The sequence below is a fragment of the Eupeodes corollae genome, chromosome 1 (genome assembly GCF_945859685.1).
Source record: "Eupeodes corollae chromosome 1, idEupCoro1.1, whole genome shotgun sequence".
Taxonomy (NCBI): domain Eukaryota; kingdom Metazoa; phylum Arthropoda; class Insecta; order Diptera; family Syrphidae; genus Eupeodes; species Eupeodes corollae.
In genome coordinates, this window is record NC_079147.1 from 224,479,624 (window position 1) to 224,498,810 (window position 19,187).

Genomic DNA, 19,187 nt, shown 5'->3' on the forward strand with positions numbered 1-19,187 from the left:
AAAGTTTTGAAAGAAAATATTTAACTTAAGGTACTCAAATCTTTTCATAGGAAATTCCCGATATCCCTTGGAGCCTTGGATTATCATACCATATAGAACTACAGTTAAAGGTTCTTTTGAATCTAAATTCAATGAAAAGCATTGTTTTTTAAGGTCAATAATCGAACGTGTTTTTGGTCTCCTGAAGGCATGTCTCTTGTCGGCCAGAGAATTGCACTATTCGCCCGAGGAGGTAGCTCAAATTATGATCGTTTGTTGTGCACTTCACAACATCTGTTTAAAGTTCAGAGTCCCATTACCTGAACCTATTCAAGACTTATTTTAGAAAGAAAATGGCAACCCTATAAACGTGGAACAACATTCAACTGTTAGTTGAACTATTATTTTAACATATCTAAAAGAACAAGAGATAATATTAGAAATGATTGATGGAATGCATAAATACAAAATGTATTTTCTTTTTGTTTCCATAACAAAACATAATGAATAACATATGTACAAGAAATTACGATCGGAGGAATACATCTACTTACGAGATGCTGTTGTTGGAAACTTAAACACCAATAAAATCGGCAGTGCAGTTATTTTACCTTCAAGCTAAATCTGAAGTCCACGAAACATGCAAGAATACATTCAGGACGCGATGACTGATAATGATGATGATAATTAATTTTATTGCAAAATATACAGTCTTTGGCAAAACGTGTTGTTGGTTGTATTCAATTGAGTGGCAAAAGCGAGGCTTGCCTCATGCTCACATTTTAATTTGGCTTGATGTTAAAATTCGTCCAGAAGAAATTGATCAAATTAGTTCAGCCGAAATTCCAGATTCATCAATTGATCAAGAATTATTTGACATTGTTACAAGTCACATGATTCAAGGCCGTGTGGTGCTTTTAATATAAAAACGTTATGCATGGAAAATGAATGATACTAATGATACTACTACTGATATCGATGGTTATCCGTTGTATTGCCGCAGAAACGCCGATAACGGTGGTCACACATTTAAAATAAAAACGCCAAATTCTAACCAATTAGAAATTGACAATCAATGGATGGTACCGTACTCACCACTGCTCTCAAAAACATACAAGGCTCATATTAATGTTGAGCATTGTAGTTCCATTAAGTACATTTGCAAGTACGTCAATAAGGGCAGTGATTTAGCCATGTTTGGAGTACAAAACATTAATGAAAATGACAAGATAGCACGATACCAAATGGGCAGATACATACATTAGCAGCGTAATATAAAATATCAATTAATTCAGTGTCTGAAATGATTTCCATAAATAAGGACTATACATACATAAGTACAATAGTTCGTAAATCACTGTGATAAATCCTTTATTTCAAGTTGCTCTTTTTGAGAAATTCCCTTCTAACCTCCAATTTAGCTTCTTCAATTTTGATTTCTCCAAATGACTTGTTTTTTTTTTATTCGAATTTAATTTTTCTTATTTTGAGGTATTTGATTGCCTATGCATTTCAAAATTAGCAATTAATTTTAAAGCAATTAGTTAAATTATGTTTATACTTACGTACTTACATTTTTCTTGTGGACAGTCCTTTTAGTTACTCCTAGCAAACACAATAATAAAACACAAAAAGTTGAATGAAAAACTTTCAAATTCAAATTGCATATTAATAATTAATAACATTTTACTTACACTTTGAAAAATAAAACTTCGATCGCAAACACATTTGATGTAGTGATTATTTTCGATTTTGCCTTGTTTTGAATTCTACTTTCGAGTTACGTAGTTCCTGGTTTCTTCGAAAGCTCATAAGAATATAGTTGGCACTACTAGAACTATTAGATTCTCGTTATAGATACAAAGTAAAAAGTTCGAGCAATTTTATTGTAGAATCGAGTTTCATAGTAGGGCCCCTGAATCTAAAGAATACTTCTCAATGTCTCCTTACCCCTCTAAATCTTCCAATACAAAAACAAATAACATTAAACTTCCTTCAGAAGTTAAAACTTCTTTTTTAAATAAACGTTTGTAATTCAAATTCCTAATATACTTACTTATCAAAAAAAAGAAACATTGAATCCACGATTCCTAATAAAATAAGTATATTTTTATTTGTTAATGCTAGTATAATATTCTTCTTCTAAATCATACAAATCCATTGCCATTTCATCTCGCAACTTCATTAGTTTCTTGTCGCATTCTATTTGCGTTGCCCGAAATAACTGTGAATTCGATGTAATTGCCTCATTAACTGAATGGAAATCATTCAAAATTAAATATTGTTTAATATCTGATACTAATTTCATCAATGATTCTCCAGCACGCACTATAAACAAACAAAATGTGAATACTAATTTTGAAGGTGGATAAATAATAATAAATATTTTTACTTACCAATATTTGCTGCTCGAACTTGCATTTCATATGTGTCCTGTTCACATTGTGTGGTTTTGGATATCTGAGAGTCACCTTCTCCTCGTGCAAGTTTTACTATTTCTGAGGAAGAAAAAATAAGATTTTTTTTTAAATTTAACAAGCGTCTTTTCAAATTTTCAAAACCATTTTAAATTTGTTTGAACGACTTCTAAACATTAACAGTATGTTTCTGAACTTTAATTATAAGTTTAATCGATTTATCATTAGTATCTCAAGTGTATTATTATGTGCTTAATAAATGTTTTGGTTATGAGTCAGATGTTAAAACAAAAAGCAAGGTTGATAGTAATCAAAAAACATTTGTTGTGAAATCAAAGAGTTGCATTTAGCTTGTTGTGGCAATATGGGTGTTTCGTTTTCATCTGTGATATATTACTTATGGCCAAAAAAACAAAGACGTATTATAATGTTTGGACTGAATGGAGCCGGCAAAACAACAATTCTTTATAGATTGAAACTTAATGAATTAATTCATACCATCCCATCAATTGGTTTCAATGTGGAGACGATAAATGTTAAAAACTTTCGTTATAGTATTTGGGATTTTCCCGGAAGTGGAGGAGATTCTATACGTCGTAAGTTTAATCACTATTTGCAAGGTGCGGATGCACTGGTATTTGTTGTTGACTCCTCAGATGAGGACAAAATGAAAGATGCAGAAATGGCATTGACTGATACATTATGGTGTGATGAATTCGAAAATGTGCCCATTCTGTTGCTTGCCAACAAACAAGATTTACCTAAAGCATTCAGTCCAGAGGAAGTGCTAGAGCAAATGAAAATGGACACAAGAAAACACAAATATATTGTTCAGGGCACATCGGCATATTCAGGGATTGGACTTTCTGAAGGAATGGAGCATTTAAATAATATGTTGTCAAAGAGGAAATAGAAGTAGAAGTTTTTTTCTTTTGCTTTGTAAAGTACCACTTTTAAAAAATTTAATACAAACAAAATACATTAAATGCTACGTTTAATGGAAAGTTGTTGACTAATTGCAATAAAAATAAAAATTACACTCTCACATTAATTCCCATTAAAAAACTATTTAAGTAAATTCATGAAACTTGATTACATCTGTATTGAACATGTCAATAACAGCTGATGCTGACTTGATTCCACAAACTTGGCCGATACAAATGGATAACCAAACAAACTTATCAGAACCTGAATGTGGAAAGAGCAGTATTAAGTAAATCTTTGAATATTCAAGAATAAACAATTAAAGTGCAGTGATTTTAAATGGAATTCAGCAAACAGTTTGTGTAGTTAAGGAATAATTTTAAAATGGGTCAAACATATTCGTCATTGATGAAATATTTTTTCGCTAAACCAGAAAGAAATATTTTACTTTATGGATTAGGAGCAGTTGGCAAAACCTCGATTTTCAATAAAATGCAACTCGACGAACAAACTTATCCAATGCCAATGCCAGATGTCTGTGAGGGAATGAAAGATATGAAAATCTTTAGATTTTACTTTTTGGATGTTGCAAGACGTTTAACTGCTTGCTACAAAGATAACTTCTTTATGAACAATATCAATGCAGTCATTTTTGTTGTAGATTCAACTGATTCCAACAGTATAGATGAAGTCAATGAAACTTTAAATTATATGTTATCGAGTGAAGAACTAAAGAATGTATTTTTTATTATATTTGCAAATAAGCAAGACTTGCCAAATACACTAAGTCCTACCGAAGTGGCTGAGAAAATTAAAGTGCAAGAAAGAAAACGCATTTGTCATATACAAGGAACTTCCGGGCTTACAGGTGATGGTGTCTTAGAGGGAGTGGAGTATTTACATTCATTGTTTCAAAGACGAAGGTGGTTTAATATTTTATAAGAAATAAATAAAATAAATGTATTATAAGGATACTTTTGTTTAATTTTGTACAAGATTGTGATTTAAAATGCAATATACCCCGAATTGGAGAGGATGCATCTTCAAATACATAAAGGATTTATTTGAGAAAGGGTATAACTAAGAAATTGAGACACATTCATTTATCAGGCTGCATCTGAGTTTCTGTTTTTTATTTTTTACCAGAAAAAGAAAAAATAGCTCTGTTGGGGAAGTACATTATTTTTAAAGTAAGTCATACGAAAATCAGAATATTTAGGAAGAAAGTTCATGCTATAACAGTAATAAGACGATATGATTCAATATTAAAAGTTTTCCAATTAAATTATCTTTAATTGCTTACGTGTTTATTGTTGGTTGGGTTTTCTATAAAAACATGACGTGGCCTATAAATATTATACTACGTATTATCTATGCACCTCTGTTAAGAAGACCTTGCTGCCTTATTTATTTATTAATAAAATATAGGTATGTACATGAAAATATATCATAATAGAAATGTTGATTGTCATGTACACATTAGAATGCATTTACATACACGACACGTAGCTTTTAATTGGGAAAGAAGGTAACTTACTTCTTGCATTTGTAACATTTTTAGTAGAATAAATAATGTTTTGAGAAAATGGGAAAATGCAAGAAGAATTTAGAGTCATCGTGTTCTTTTTGGCAGAACTACCAAGAGCAACATTAATAAGTGATATTTTGTTCGGTGAGACATTAAAGAATGTTTCAGTATTGCTTTTGTTAAAGCACTTGCCTACAAGCCGGAATAATGAAAATACAAAATCTGTGGAGTCTTATTGAAGGAATTACATTATAAAGAAAATAGTTTAACTTTGTACATTTTAAAAAGAAAAATAACTTAAAGATAAAAACATTCATATTTTTCGTGATTTGTTTTTTCACTGTGAAGAATTGTTTTGGTTTGGGAAGAAAGTTTTTGGAGATTATGCCGGATTTCCACCAATACCTTCAAAGTTTTCCAGCATGCTTTTCACATCTTCTTTGAGTCTTGTATTGTATGATTTTAAAAGTGCTTCTTTTGATTGGGGTAATGACCTAGTTGAACTCATTTTACAATTTGTATTTAACTATATTATTGCAAATAAATTATCTTGGCACAATTAATAAAAGAAAACATAAACAAAAGAGTTTGTTAAAAAAGACTTGTACAAAATGTCAAAAGTTTACTTCTTCTAGTTTCCGCAAAGTAGAGATGTGTAGACTAAGAGAATTATGGTACGCTTAAACGGTGTTCCTTCAATATAGACACTGGAAATGAGTAAAAGGAGATATTTTTGTTTTCTTAAATCAAACTTATGGACTGATCCATTATTCTTGGACTGCAAGTCGATTATCTTTCTGATAAAAATAAACCTCCATAAAAATATTTTCACCAATAATGTTTGATGGACAAAATTATAATATGTTTTAAACCGCAATCTCTTGTTTCAAGAGCACAACAACCTTTTTTTAAAAAGAAACTAAGGTCATATATTATAATAAAGTTTGACACAATAAACAAAATACAAAATTAAGTTCCAAAAGTTACTCCATATATCCGCTAAATCTACAGAAGGGCTAGTAGCGTTAAGGAATAGATGACACCCATGTCTAGTATTTCAATGGGGAAATATTTTCATGTCCTTTATTAATGAGAACGCTCGTTTTAATAACTATAGTTCTCTTACTAAGAGGAATGACTCAAGAGACACCAAAGCAGCTATCAATGACCTTATTGCGACACAGTGAGCCCCCAACAAACCTGTCAATGTACTAAAATGTCATTATGGATGAGAATACCATAGATATACGGCTTTTTTTTTTAAACAGAGCGCAAAAAATCAAGTGTAGCTTCGGCTGGACCCGAACAATCGCCATTGAAGGGTCACTTGACCATTTTCGAAGAGAAATGGCCAAATTATACCTCTGAACTAAAATCCGCAACAAACAGTGACTCATTTTGGGTGCATCGGCTTTTCAATGTATGCGTGCGGGTTTTCTGTGCCCAAGTGCAACAATTTAGCTTGTAAGCTTCATCGGAAAGATGATTTTTTTTGCAAAATCGGCATCTTCTCTAAGTCGATCGCAGGTATTACTTCCATACATATTCGTTTGGCGGAAGGATAAAACTAATTATCTGTCAAATCAGACATGAGCTGAGTTTTACCATTCACAAAATAAGCACTAGCTATGAAAAAAAGTTAGATGGTGGAACCTACAGAATGCGGAAATAATTGGAAATATTTATTTTGACATTTATAATTAAATAAAAGTGTCAAACAATAATATTCATTACCTTTAAAAGAGAGTCAGAGAAAATGATAAAAAGAGTCAAGTTAGCATTTTGTCTGAGACAATTATCCAGTTTCAGAATAAAAATACATAAAACTGAGTTTGCAGTGCTTTACTTTTGAAATTAATTACTCTTTTCGCTGTATGAATGAAGCCTAAAACTAATTACTTACTAATATTTATTAATTGTCACAAAATTTTCCAATTCCACTCTCAATTAAAATTTTCTACAAACTCAGAGTTCTATAGCCGCTAGATATCCATTGCCGTACAGAAAATTCACTTACATTTCGGCACTAGGATCAAATATTAACCACTATTTTATTCGGAATCGAATATTCGAAATAACCATACCGTATAAGGCCGGGTCAGATAGAATGCTGCCTTGTGGTTCGGTCAGAAGGCACCGCTGGCTTCTGCGTTCTTATACGTCAAACAGAACGTTTTTATCTTTCGGCCTTTTACTGACCCAGTTCTAAAAGTTAAGCCACTTTTTTTCTTTTCCTTGCTTTTGTAAAACACTTTGACAAAAAATATTTCAGTAATTCAATAATTCTTTTTAAACAGCAGCAACTAGGAATTTTTGTGAAGAAAAATTAGCAACAGCAGGTAAGATGAGGCCCTTTTTTCCTTTCCTTGTTTGTTTTAAATGTTTGTTTTAACGTCATAACGTCGCGTTCTTTGTAAAAATCTACACCTTCAGTTTGACTATTGCATTCCATTTTTGACAGCTGGCCTTGATCGCGTTCTGTTGGGAAAATAACGTACAATTCAACAGAAGACCGTAAACGAGATGGGCAAACTTGTTTTCCGTCCTGCAAGACCTTGTTTTGTTTCATTAGGCCCACAGTTAGAAGCGCTTAATCAGCCAATTCAATTTCAATTTTTTGTATGAAAATAATTTGTAAAACATTTTAAGAACTTTGGAGAACAGTTTTCAGAATTCGGAGAAGCCTAGGTAAGAAGTTATTAACAATACATGGGGATTTTTCAAACTTAGAATTGGAATAAGCATAATAATTTGTAAAACATTTTAAGAACTTTGGAGAACAGTTTTCAGAATTCGGAGAAGCCTAGGTAAGAAGTTATTAACAATACATGGGGATTTTTCAAACTTAGAATTGGAATAAGCATAATAATTTGTAAAACATTTTAAGAACTTTGGAGAACAGTTTTCAGAATTCGGAGAAGCCTAGGTAAGAAGTTATTAACAATACATGGGGATTTTTCAAACTTAGAATTGGAATAAGCATAATAATTTGTAAAACATTTTAAGAACTTTGGAGAACAGTTTTCAGAATTCGGAGAAGCCTAGGTAAGAAGTTATTAACAATACGTGGGGATTTTTCAAACTTAGAATTGAAATAAGCATATATAACAAAATGCAAAAAATGTTGCAGCACATAGTCTAGCCTTCTCCACATTCGTAGAAGAGTTTTGCGAATAGGGGAATTCGTTAGGAAATTCGAATGAAATATTTTAGAGAAGCAAAAATAAAAATTTAGAAACAAATCTAAAGTTTAGCCGACGCACCCGCTTGGAAAGTTCTTAATTGAAATGTCGATATTTCAAAATCTAGGCCCAATCAGTTTTAAGTTTATTTGTTTATAAGTTATTATAATTATTAGTTAATATTCAAAAATCGGTGCTTTTTTCACTCATTGACATCGCCATTGTATAGGTACACATAATCTTCGAAATTACTTGAAATGTAACTGGGGGCTTAGATTTATCATCTATCGCCCATTTGGTGGCACTCTTATCAAATAAATGATTTTTCGAGAATCACCTCGAAAAGAGAGCAACTGAATTTAACGTGGGCCAATCACAATTCACCAAAAATGACATTTAATTGACCAATCAAAAAGCCCCACGCTAGATTTTAAGGGGTAAAAATAGGCGGCCGGTGCGAGAGAGCATTCAGTTGAATTTTACACGCCACAAACAGAAGAACATACGTCTAATTGATAGCAAGTGAAACAAATTTTGTGATTTTCCAATTGGAGAAAAAAGAAACGGATAATTTAATTTATTATTTGTGAAATAAAACCCATAAATTGTTTTATTATATTTTTCAACAAAAAAAATATATTGTAAGTATTTTCAACGAAATTAAAAGTGTGTACATTTTGTGAAGGTTTTTAAGTGTTTTTTGTAAAATTATGAAGAAAAAAGATTTGCACAAAAAGAAACTTGAAAAACGAATCACGAAATTAGTGGTCCTTAAAAGTTTTAAGATTTGTTAAACTTTTAAATTATGAATTTCATTAATAGTTTTTTGTAACTTTTAAAGAAATATAAAATGTGTTAAGACAAAGTTCTAGAAGAATTATCCCGTCATTCGATTCTCTCCATAGCAACGATTTTCTACTTTCGAATAAGAATGTGTGTGTTTGGAGAGATGCGACGTCATCATTTTATAGTTGAGTTGAGATTGAGAGCTTTCTTTTCGCCTCAATTATCCGAGTTTTCTCATACATTTAACTTTTTTTCCTTTCATCCCCAATTTGATTGTAATTTTGTAAAAATCGAAAAAACTGCAAACAAAATCTTCAAATTACACAAAAGAAAAGCATATTTTATGGCTGACGTGTCCCAAACTTAAAAAATATTGAAAGTTTGTACGACAAATTTAACCTAGAAATATTAAGAATTATGTATGTTCTATGCGATGATGATGATGATGACGTTGAATGCTATTAACAGTGGGCGTTTGCTTTAAACTTGAAATGGTATTTCTTTTCATTGAATAAAAAAAGGACACACTCCAGAAATCATCAAAGCCGGGCACGAACCACAAAAGTTCGTAAAATCTAAGTCTATTCAATATGTTAATAGGGTTAGGTACACGTCATTGTGGAACAAAATCTCAAAACTAGTAATAAATATTTCATTTCATCTGAATACACTCAATTCAATCGGAAAATGTTCTTTTCTAGTTGCTCTTTAAAAAAAAAACCCTGTCCAAATCATAATTTACGTTTTGTCGGTTTTTGTGAATTTGTAAAGAAAAGATCTGTTATAGGAAACTTAGTTTTGCGATCACGAACAACATGACACCATTTTGCTACCTGTGCTATTTTATTTTTCACTAAGGTAGCGTAGGTAGGTAGGTATGTACCTATAATAAAGTTGGTGACGTTGTGTTGTTCTGCTGCTCAATATTCATTATATTCGAAAGTACATACATACGCCCTGTAAAACAGAAACAAAAAGACTTGTAAATTTAACTCATTCAAGATTCGTTGTCGTGTCGACTGTCGATTATCATTTCCGGCCATGTTGGTAAAACTCAATAACTTTCATAGTTCTCGTATTAAATTATTTCATTGAAGATTCTCATTCTACATTCATAGGTTCAAATACCAGATTCTTAAATATGATAGTTTATTTTCTTATTAGAGCGTGTATATTACCTTTTCTTTAAGAGAAAACAATTCTCCACAAAAGAACTAGTGTAGACTTTTTTTTTAAATTGCCGGTCAATGTTCTAGTTGGTATCTTGTTTAAGCATAAAAGTTGTTAGACTCGTAGGTAGATTCTTGTTTTGTAGACATAGATATATTTTTTTTAATCACGTACCAAAGTATACGGTTTTTGAAAGAGTAGTAAGAAGCGCGAAGTAGGTCACATTGTTAAGAATAAGTTGTTTGTAGGTCGTTATCCGGTATAGGTAACTTCTTTTCTCTACTTTAAGTTTTTTTTATAAGTTTAAACAATAATTTTATTACATTTTGTTTATTCAAATAAATAAAATATTTTATTTCGATTTTCTTTTCAGAAATAAACACACAAAATGAGATTGTGTATATTATTGGCTGTAGTGGCCTTTGTTGGCCTCTCTCTTGGAGAAGAGAAGAAAGAAAAAGATAAGGAACTCGGAACCGTGATCGGTATTGATTTGGGAACCACATATTCATGGTAAGTTTTGGAGTATTTTGTATAACAAAAACTTACTCATCAAAGAATAGAAGGGGAGTTAAACCAACATAGATAGTACAAATTTGATAAGACAGTGAATCTGATTAGGGTGAAATTTCTTCGCAATAAATCTCCCACAAAATGTTTGTATGTTTTTAAGATACAATAGGTACTTTTATTCTAAATTTGTATATCGTGAGAAGAAACGTTTTTAAATTTGAATACAATGTTCCATTAATGTTACAAAGTTGTTGTGGTTTGAGATTTTTTTCGTTTTCCATTATTTAAAGTAAAATTACAGAATTTTTTAAAATTGAAAATGTCACTGTTCAAATTAATTCTTTTGAAATAAGAAAAAAATTCTTTTAACAACTATGTTTCCAAATATTAACAAACTCAAAGAAACTTCAAATTATTTTACAAGTCGTCAGATGTTCTGAGGAATATTTAACCCACTATAATAATCAAGGCTTAGCTTCCTTGAGTTTTTTTTGTTTCAAATGAAGTGAACTAAAATAGAGAGATTTTTGTCTCACTTTTAGGAGATTATTTGGATCATATTTTATCACTATTGTAAAAACCTTAAATCAAACATCAAATTAAATTAATTTGTTTATTTTCTTCTTTTTTTTTCAGTGTTGGAGTTTATAAGAACGGACGTGTTGAAATTATTGCCAACGATCAGGGTAATCGTATCACACCATCGTATGTTGCATTCACTGCCGACGGTGAACGTCTCATTGGTGATGCTGCCAAGAATCAGTTGACTACCAATCCAGAGAACACCGTATTCGATGCTAAGCGTTTGATCGGTCGTGAATGGTCTGACTCGAACGTCCAACATGACATCAAATTCTTCCCATTCAAAGTGGTTGAAAAGAACTCAAAGCCACACATTAGTGTAGCAACATCGCAAGGTAACAAAGTATTTGCTCCCGAAGAAATCTCCGCTATGGTTTTGGGTAAAATGAAGGAAACTGCTGAAGCTTACCTCGGTAAAAAAGTAACTCACGCCGTCGTCACAGTGCCAGCTTACTTCAATGATGCACAACGTCAAGCCACCAAGGATGCTGGCGTTATTGCTGGTTTGAATGTTATGCGTATCATTAACGAACCAACTGCTGCCGCTATTGCTTACGGTCTGGACAAGAAGGAAGGTGAAAAGAACGTTTTGGTATTCGATTTGGGTGGTGGTACTTTTGATGTGTCCCTCTTGACCATTGATAATGGAGTGTTTGAAGTCGTTGCTACCAACGGTGACACTCATTTGGGTGGTGAAGATTTCGATCAACGTGTAATGGATCACTTTATCAAATTGTACAAGAAGAAACGTGGAAAGGACATCCGCAAGGACAATCGTGCCGTACAAAAATTGCGTCGTGAAGTTGAGAAGGCAAAGCGTGCACTCTCATCCAGTCATCAAGTTAGAATTGAAATTGAATCGTTCTTCGAAGGTGAGGACTTCTCAGAGACCCTAACCCGTGCCAAATTCGAAGAATTGAACATGGATTTGTTCCGTTCAACATTGAAGCCAGTACAGAAGGTCTTGGAGGATGCTGATATGAACAAGAAGGATGTGCATGAAATTGTTTTGGTTGGTGGTTCCACACGTATTCCAAAGGTACAACAATTGGTCAAGGACTTCTTCGGAGGTAAGGAACCTTCCCGGGGAATCAATCCCGATGAGGCTGTCGCATATGGTGCCGCTGTTCAAGCTGGAGTCTTATCCGGTGAACAAGATACCGATGCTATTGTTTTGCTCGATGTGAATCCTTTGACTATGGGAATTGAAACAGTCGGAGGTGTGATGACCAAGCTTATTCCACGTAACACTGTCATTCCAACAAAGAAATCCCAGATTTTCTCCACTGCCTCAGACAACCAACATACAGTGACCATTCAAGTGTACGAAGGTGAACGTCCAATGACCAAGGACAACCATTTGTTGGGTAAATTCGATCTCACAGGCATTCCACCAGCACCAAGAGGCATCCCACAAATTGAAGTATCATTCGAAATTGATGCCAACGGTATTCTGCAAGTAAGTGCCGAGGACAAGGGTACAGGAAACAAGGAAAAGATTGTCATCACCAACGACCAAAACCGTTTGACACCAGATGACATCGATCGCATGATCAAGGATGCCGAGAAATTCGCCGACGAAGACAAAAAACTGAAAGAACGTGTCGAATCAAAGAACGAACTTGAATCATACGCCTACAGTTTAAAGAACCAAATCGGCGACAAGGAAAAACTTGGTGCCAAGTTGAGCGATGAAGAGAAGACCAAAATGGAAGAAGCCATCGATGAGAAGATCAAATGGATGGAACAAAACGCCGATGCCGATCCAGAAGAATACAAAAAAAAAAAGAAAGAACTCGAGAGCATAGTGCAGCCAATTATTGCGAAACTGTATCAAGGACAAGGCGGCGTTCCACCAACAGAAGAAGGTGACGACTTAAAGGACGAACTATAAGAGACGAGTGTTCCGATCAATGAGATACAGGAGAGATAAGATTGAAGGGGAGAAATAAATGGAGAGGGCATCAAAGAAACCATGAACCCCAAGCTCTCCAATTAAAAAGCGCTCACACAAAACAAAATTCTCCACTAATTTAAGGCATTTCAAAACACAAATTAAGATCATGTTTTTTTTGTAATTTAATTTAAATTAATTTATTGATTTACTTCTAAGAGTTTCTTCATTTTATACACGATTTTTGTTTAACGATAAAAATATATAAATCAAGTCAACATTTTCGACTGACTTAATGATGAAGAATTTGAAGAATTGTTTCAATAGAGAAAGAAAAAAAGAAATAAAAAATAAGTTCTTTCGATTTTACGAAGGGGCTATACATATTAACAAACAAATTAAAACTGGTTTTCATTCAACACAAAAATTTGCCTTCTTTTGTTTTTCGTATTTTTCTCATTTTTGTAAGTAATGCCCACCTGCGATTTATTATTTGATTCGACTGAATTAATTTTGTTTATTAAATTTAAGTTTAAAATAACTTGTTAAAGGATAACAAAATATGTAGTAGGCGGAGTAATGTGCGAAGATCTCCACTTTATTTTATTCAAGATAAAAAGTGTAGACATTGTATGATAGTTTCCTTTTTGTAAGAAAATAAACTAAATTTAAAAGAAAATTTATTTGTAGTTTTGTTCTTGGTTCTTAGGGGGTTCAATTAAAGGTAAAATAATTATAACCAAGTTTAGTCGACTAGAGACCAAAAGTAGGTGAGTCGGTTGTCAGGATCCATAGGCTCTGGAATGAGCCAACCACCTTTTTCACTTGATTGTCTCAATTTTAGAATACATACAGGGGTCTGATTATGAGGATCGCGACGAATCGTTTTGCTAGCGAGTTTGCCATTTTTCAATTATTGCTTTCGCTTTCGCCTTCTTCGTTTTGAATTCGACCAATTAACGAATTCGAAGGCGAGTTTGAAATGTCATAATGTTTGTTGGAGAGTTGAATCCGATCTTTTTTTTTGGCGGATTCACGGGCGAAAGAGTGTTTATCATTATTCAGTGTTCGATTTCGTGGATTAGGCTCAACTTTCCATTACCGCAGCACGAATTTCGACTCGCGGTTTTTTTTATTCGATAGATATGTGCAAATAAATAATAACTATAGCAATTTTAGAGCGAGGAAACATTTATTTCTATTTTTAATTAATTATTAAAGTTCACTTTTTTCCATACAAAACACTCAAAAAGGTTGATTTTGACATTTCTTCCCTGTTTTTTGTTCAGTGTTGCCATACTTGTTTTTTTTTCTTGGTAATTTCTTTTATTTTAGTGCTCAAATCGAAAAGTACTTTGCATATACCCAAACTCGCACCCACCCCAAATCCTATAGTGACCCCAAGCAGGGGGGTTGCAGGTTGGGGGTTACATACCTAGCTCTTAGTACGCCGTGCTATCAATTAAAAAAAACTTGTTTTAGGCTCAACAAATGCAATACAAAAAAAGTAGGGTTAAGTCCGAAAAAGAAAATATTTTTTTTATGACTTAAAGTTGTTTCCTCGCCCTAATATTTAAAACATGTTCTATTGAGACCCCTACCTAACTGTAAAAAAAAAATCAGAAGGAAATTCGTGCTGCGGTAATGGAAAGTCGCCCCCAATAAAATTTTAAAATTCATTCAAGGAACGATAAAAACAAGCAAACAAATCGACATCAATTTTTGGCTCTCGTCGAGTTTATGAAAAAAAAATAAGGGCATTGCAACGGGAGCACTCGTCCGTCCTGAATATCGGGCTAAAACAAATGAACTGTGGGACAATATTTCAAAAGTTTTAAATAGCCTAGGACCCCCTCGAAAAAATGTTGAAAGCTGGAAGAAAGTAGGCATACATTTTGTTCTTTTAAGAGTTTCAGACAAAACGTTTGGGACTGTTGGTTGTGCCATTTTAAGCAGTCCGTCTTGTCCAACTCCTTTTTGGTACGATCCCTCAGCAGGAAATCTCATAGTAGCGGCAAGTTTTAAAATTGAAGGAATGCCGTTGCTGCTCTGATCCTTGAATTCCTCACTGATCTTTTGCAAAATGAAGACAAAAGCTTCTTTCGAAAGTCGAAATAGTTTGATAAATCTATTAAGACAAAGTGAGTAAATTAATTGATTAATTTGATTTCAACTAAAAGAAAACAATACTTAATCAGTTGAAGGGAGATCCAGAGGAGTAGATTTGCTCCTTAGTAGTCTCCTGGACACCCGTAATCTTGAGGATTCCTAGGATTCCTCAAATTCCTCACTTTCAGAATAAATATACACCATAATTGATTCCATTTTTTAATTTTAATATTGTTTATTAAATAAATCACCGCAAATTTCACAAATTCAATCAAAACAAAATTTGTGGAAAGCTGTCAAACCAAAAGTGTCAAATCACTGGAATATAGAGCGAAAAAGTCAAACCAAAGTGTCAAATCACTGGAATATAGAAAGAACTACTTTCGCTTCGCCGCGAGTTCGTTAATAAGGAAATACGAAGCGAGTCGAATTTAAAAGGTCGAATTGAAAACGATCCGCCGCGAACCTCATAATCAGGCCCCAGTACAATTATTTTGTATGTCCAGCAGAACAGCTGCATAAGTTTACTAGATTTTCACTTTCCATCTCCGTCACGGGAAGCACATCAAAATATCATTCGGAAGCGAAAGTGACACAATTCCACAGCCACTTATTTCCTTGGTTCGAATGTCAGTTGATTTTAATTGCCTTTGAGCTGCTGCGTGAACCAATTTAATGCGTTACCTGAATCGTGAGATTGGTCCCAACAAAAGCAAAAGAAGTTTGTAATTTTTTTAAAGTTCGATTGTGCTAGGAGTAGCTTACTCGTTCATTTGCCCTTTCGCTTAGTTAGAACTGTTTATAATAGTGGGACACTCCTTAAAAAACAACCCAACCACGCCTTCTCGCAAAATTATCTCGAATATTACCAAAAACAATTATGAAAAATACTCCTGTCCGAGAAAATTGGTCTCACTGACTGCGGAGTTTACTCGGACCAAGTTTGATACAACCACGTTCAAATATCTACGACCCATTAATATTACATTTTTCGAATGGGCATATCAGGGCTGATTATTTAATTATTGGGAATATAATAGAAGTTTTTAGAAGATACAAAAATGTCCCTCGGAAAGCTTGCCTTTCTCTAAAATTGGGAACCTAAATGATGTTTAAAAGTTTGCCTCTGGATAATATGGGATCGAGAAAAACAAATTTCCAAACAACTTTGATTGCTCATGTGTTGGATTTTCGAGGAAAACAATTTCCAAAAAGGACTAGTACTTCTAATTCTATACTAAAACAACAGTATTAATGACTTGAAGTTTGTTCTTTTTATTCCAAATGCTCTTTTTATTATATATATATGCACATTATTATATAAACGTGGTTCTATGTTTTCAATGTATATAATTATTTTTCTTTTTATATATATAATATAGGTTATTCATCTTCAGTTGGAACTCGAAAAAGAAAGACCTTTAAACAGTTATTGTTTCTTATTTTTAACTTAAAATTAAAAGTTTATACTTTTTTTTTTGTTTTTTTTTACAATTTCATAGAATCATATTTTTTTCTATTTCATGTTCATCATAAATTAAATCAAATACTATTTTCTACTATGATTTTATTTAAACAATTAAAAGTGAATGTTGAAACAAAAATGCCAAAACAAAAAATAAGAAAATAACTGCTCAACTAAACAGAAAAGACCAAAAATAAAACGTTTGTATTGATGGTGTACGAAAAATGATTCAGTCGTTGGTTGTACATTGAAAAATGTCGTTTATTTTATAATCAACATTGTGTCCTGTTTTTGTTTTTCGATTTAGGTAAACAACTTGAGGGTAAAAGTTTGAATTGCCCCAGTTTACCGCCCTTTGTTTAAAGATTTTAGTGATAAACTGGATACAATTTATGTTCCTTTGTTTAAAAATTGTTGAAACTTAATATTTTAAAATAGCCTGTAAGTTCTGAAGAAATGTATGTTGAAAAAAAATAGGTGGCGCAACAGTGTAAAAAATGCAGGGCCTGGGCCTGGCAACTTACAACTCTCAACCATTCCTGTATGCAAGTAATGTAAGGAAAGAAAGGAACCTACAGTTTTTATGAAGAATCGGAACGGCTAATTTAAGAAAGCACTTTTCATGACAAGAATTACTTGTGGAGGATATGTCAATTCCTCGCAAGAGGCAGGACCTGTAAAAATAATTAGGTGGCACATGCAGAGATTGAAGCCAAGACTTCTGGCATGTTAGTCCGTGGCGTAGGATAGCACAACGAGGTAAACGGTAAATCACCGTAAGTGTTATGCAACTACTACTGCTACTATAACTACTGCTTGTTTATATTAGGCTTAAGGTTCTCCAGAACAAACATTTTGAACAGACAAAGAGATAGATAAGTAGATGATCGTTCTATTTGAGTATCAAAATGGTTTTATCAACTATCACCTAAGCTGAATTCAACACTACATGATGTAAAATCTTAATAGAATACAGTGCACTTTATTTTTATTAGTATAGTGCAGCTCGCTAAGGCTTAAAAAATTAAACTGCTAGTTTTCCAGACTCTACATGACACCACTAACGAACTGAATCCAGCAGTTCGACTACTGCTCTGCCTTAGTAAAGATTTTAAAGTTATCTTTCCTGCCAGGAAGTATTAAGAGGATGGTATAGTTACGTAAGCTTTCTAAACTACTTCTTGCTATACTTCTTCACTGATGGATCAAACATGAAGTGTGGCTATCTGCACTGATAGCCAAGCGGTTATGAATTCGACCAAAACATCCTCTTTACTGGTCCAACAATGTCGGGATGAACTATGCGTGACACTCTTATTTGTGTTTCAGGTCATAGTGGCATTGGCGGAATTGAACGGGCTTATGAGTTGGTCCGGCAAGGATCGGCTCTTCATAGCTCACTTGCAGAAAGGGTAAATATTCCTTTTAGAGCTATGAAGGCCAACATTTTCTCAACTTTTCTGACAGAATCCAACCGTAGGTGGAACAGTCTAACACAATGTACCATATCCAAGAAGATATGACCTACCAATAACAAAAACTATTCTATCGAACTCTTATGCAGACCCAGGCATGATATAGCCAGAGTCACAGCAATGTGCATCGGACATTGGCCGATAGGGGAGCATGCAGCAAAGCTGGATATCCCACACAATACTCACTGTCATAGCTGCGGAGACCACCTTTCTCTGTAAATGTCCAGCCCTGTCTGGTTCTAAAATGTTAAGCTTCGGAATGGTATTCCTTAAAGATTTGAATGACCTTTCCGAGATGAAAACCAAAAACTTAATTTCCTTTCTGAATCTGACGAAATGGCTCTAAATATCGATCCGTCATAATATATTTTTATATTTCAATATTCCACTACATGTTTATGGTACCAAAAAGAGGCTTTCCAGAGCTAATTAAGAAGCGTAGCAAGGACTGCTGGTGACTGCCATCTCTACATACCTACCATTCATTGAGAACAGAAGAAGGCTTTAAGATTTGTGGGGTACCACATTTCAGGAACAAATACATTTTAACAGAGTGTTGAGTTTCATAAACTTTAAAGGGTACTGCTAAAAAAACAGAATATTTGTATTCAGCTTTAAAATTGAAAAGATTTGTGAAAATGGGAAAAAACTATTCATTTGGATGATCCGACGCAATGTTCTTCGTGGGTTCGTCATGCATCATGGTTTCAAATCAAATTCATAAGGAGTGACTGAATAAGAATTAGCACGAGCCAAAGATATAACTCTTAAGACTATTTCGCATTTTCCCCATTAAAAAACAAACAGAGGTGCTATAGAATTCAACCCAGACAATTCTCTGGACTGTAATGCTAATACATAGACAATATTGTCAGAATCTGTTTAAATGTAAATTTTCCAACAAAACAAAGTCCTTATTTTGAAGACTTACATAAATGCAGGTGCAAATTTTTAGTATGCGATATGAACGCGTAAATTACTCTGACTTCTAGTGCTGTCCAAGTCAATTTGTTAATGAAGCTGTGATTAACGAGGACTTTATGTGAAGCTTTCTATTGACATTGCAGCTGTTAAAAATGCTACGAGGCCAAATATGAAATTGAACATAACAAGACCAATTGAAGTTCAATAAAAAAAGATAAGGAAAAGATCCGTCCAATTCC

General features: G+C 33.3%; 4 protein-coding genes across 5 annotated transcripts; 3 read left to right on the forward strand and 1 right to left on the reverse strand.

Annotated features, from left to right (window-relative positions):
* Positions 1–2,059: 2,059 nt before the first annotated feature.
* Positions 2,060–5,460, reverse strand: LOC129941376 (mediator of RNA polymerase II transcription subunit 22). Of its 2 annotated transcripts, none has more exons than XM_056050000.1 (3): positions 5,254–5,460; positions 2,376–2,477; positions 2,060–2,307 (listed from the first exon to the last, which is right to left on the reverse strand). In XM_056050000.1, the coding sequence occupies exons 1-3, from the start codon at positions 5,354–5,356 to the stop codon at positions 2,090–2,092; spliced, it is 423 nt and encodes a 140-aa protein (XP_055905975.1). In that variant the 5' UTR covers positions 5,357–5,460; the 3' UTR covers positions 2,060–2,089. The 2 variants fall into 2 exon arrangements, with proteins under 2 accessions (XP_055905975.1, XP_055905976.1); XM_056050001.1 differs by lacking the exon at positions 5,254–5,460 and adding an exon at positions 3,345–3,442.
* LOC129941375 (ADP-ribosylation factor 4-like) lies at positions 2,717–3,347 on the forward strand. Its single transcript, XM_056049999.1, has one exon. The coding sequence runs from the start codon at positions 2,761–2,763 to the stop codon at positions 3,307–3,309; it is 549 nt and encodes a 182-aa protein (XP_055905974.1). The 5' UTR covers positions 2,717–2,760; the 3' UTR covers positions 3,310–3,347.
* On the forward strand, positions 3,477–4,292 carry LOC129941374 (uncharacterized). Its single transcript, XM_056049998.1, has one exon. It carries the CDS (start codon positions 3,705–3,707, stop codon positions 4,260–4,262), a length of 558 nt encoding a protein of 185 aa, XP_055905973.1. The 5' UTR covers positions 3,477–3,704; the 3' UTR covers positions 4,263–4,292.
* Positions 5,461–8,495: 3,035 nt separating the features above from the next.
* LOC129939954 (endoplasmic reticulum chaperone BiP) lies at positions 8,496–13,658 on the forward strand. The gene is made up of 3 exons (XM_056048155.1): positions 8,496–8,671; positions 10,360–10,499; positions 11,136–13,658. The coding sequence occupies exons 2-3, from the start codon at positions 10,375–10,377 to the stop codon at positions 12,973–12,975; spliced, it is 1,965 nt and encodes a 654-aa protein (XP_055904130.1). The 5' UTR covers positions 8,496–8,671; positions 10,360–10,374; the 3' UTR covers positions 12,976–13,658.
* Positions 13,659–19,187: the final 5,529 nt, after the last annotated feature.